Source organism: Berghia stephanieae, chromosome 10, assembly GCF_034508935.2.
Source record: "Berghia stephanieae isolate SIO BIC M18660-M18661 chromosome 10, UCSD_Bste_1.3, whole genome shotgun sequence".
Classification (NCBI taxonomy): domain Eukaryota; kingdom Metazoa; phylum Mollusca; class Gastropoda; order Nudibranchia; family Aeolidiidae; genus Berghia; species Berghia stephanieae.
In genome coordinates, this window is record NC_088369.1 from 12,397,199 (window position 1) to 12,398,860 (window position 1,662).

At 34.1% G+C, this 1,662-nt stretch overlaps 1 protein-coding gene across 1 annotated transcript in view; it reads left to right on the forward strand.

The window, feature by feature from the left end:
• LOC144955911 (uncharacterized) overlaps positions 1 to 1,377 on the forward strand; it is a 3,477-nt gene extending 2,100 nt beyond the window's left edge. The window contains exon 2 of the mRNA XM_078886175.1: positions 966 to 1,377. Coding sequence (XP_078742301.1) covers positions 967 to 1,323 — 357 coding nt within the window. The 5' untranslated portion in view covers position 966 and the 3' untranslated portion in view covers positions 1,324 to 1,377. The remainder of the gene's footprint in view (positions 1 to 965) is intronic.
• Positions 1,378 to 1,662: the final 285 nt, after the last annotated feature.

The following is a 1,662-nucleotide window of genomic DNA, read 5'->3' on the forward strand; positions in this document are numbered from 1 at the left end:
TGAATTAATTCAAATTGGTGCTTGCCCCATAAATATCGTACATTTTGTAAAAACGAAAATTCCTCGTGATTTACCTTATCAGAAGCTTCAAAGAGATTAAAAAGTATTGAGTTAAATAATGACTGAAGTCGTTAATAGTTAATATTCACTGCAATTCACAGCTTCTTTTATTATCAAAAGCCATGTTCTGAGAGTTTGCAAGTAATGGATGTTAAAGAGACAGTTCTGATGTTTTCCGGTCTTTTTTCTTATTTATTCCTTTTTAAAAATCATTTACGTTTTTCAGGCTCTAAGTGTTGTGTCTTGAGATATCAATGACAGAAAAAAAGCAATGACTAAATTTCGAGAATGTCTTTTGCAAATAATTCTGTTTCACCTGGGTCTGTTGCTAATCAAGATGGCGAGTTTTAGAATTCCTTATTTTGTTGATAAATGAGGTTATCCGAATCAGGAAATGTGTCAATTTTGGGATATTTCTGGTGTTGGATAAGAAAATCAAGAAGCAAATTGGTTTCTTGATAAATTGCCCTTTTCTACACCATGGTCCGTTATTCCTGGAGGTAGATTTTGTTTTGATATCGGCCCATGATCAGCTTAATTTGTAATAAATAATATATAATTATTTAGTTCACCAGATGGGTGTCAAAAATCACGATGCTCCGGTCCTAACATTTTGTCTGTTGATAAGACATTTTTCATACATTATGGCGAATTGTAATACATATATTATCTCTTTCGTTATGAATTAATAAGCTTGATATTAAAAGATAAAGCTCAGAAAAAGTGTGTATGAAACAGTGCCAGACAAAACAAGAAAGAAAAATACAAAAAATGAAAAATGGGTTTTTTTTTTTCTTGTATTTTTCTTTCTTGCTTTGTCAAGCACTGTAGTTTCATACACACTTTTTCAGATCTACGTCTTACACCACTGCCCGCTCCATAATTTCTCTTATTGTCTCTTATAGGATGATTCTGACGTACTACCTCATTCTGACCTTGGCTTTGACACCCGTCATGTGCGATGACGTTTGGGGAGACTCGCGTGATGAGGCAGCACCAAGTCCGCAGCCTAGAGAAAGGCTATTCGATGCTGGAAAAAGATCTATTTTGTCTATTCTTACGGGAAAACGTAATGAAAATTTGACAGAAGAAGGTTTCGCTAAACAAACCAAGGAAGCCAACAGTTTTGATCATTCGCCTTTGAAACACCGTAGACAGATCTTCAAAACGGCGAACAAAATCATTGGAAAAACTATTGAAAAAGCCGGAGATTTAGTCACACAGATGGCCGACTTTTTCGGGATAGGATGGATGTTCAAATGATCCCTGACATTGTAATCAAGTCAAAAACAGACAATAATTGAAATTAGGAATTTTTTTCAAAAGAACGAGTGAAGTGATTGATGTGTACAGTGTCTGATTTCTTAGGATCAAGAAATAACTTTTAAAAACCCTAAAGATTACTGGGGATAAAAGTGTTAACAAAATAAAGATCTTAGGATAGATAAAGGGGAACGTGAACATATTTGCAGATCTGATAATCGGATGCAAAATGGGGTCGTTTTAAAAAAATGTTATAATGGAGGGTATTTTTTTTTGGTTTTTAGATATTTCCCAATTTAACAGTGAACCAAACAATTTGGGGTTTTCGTTTCCTGCTAA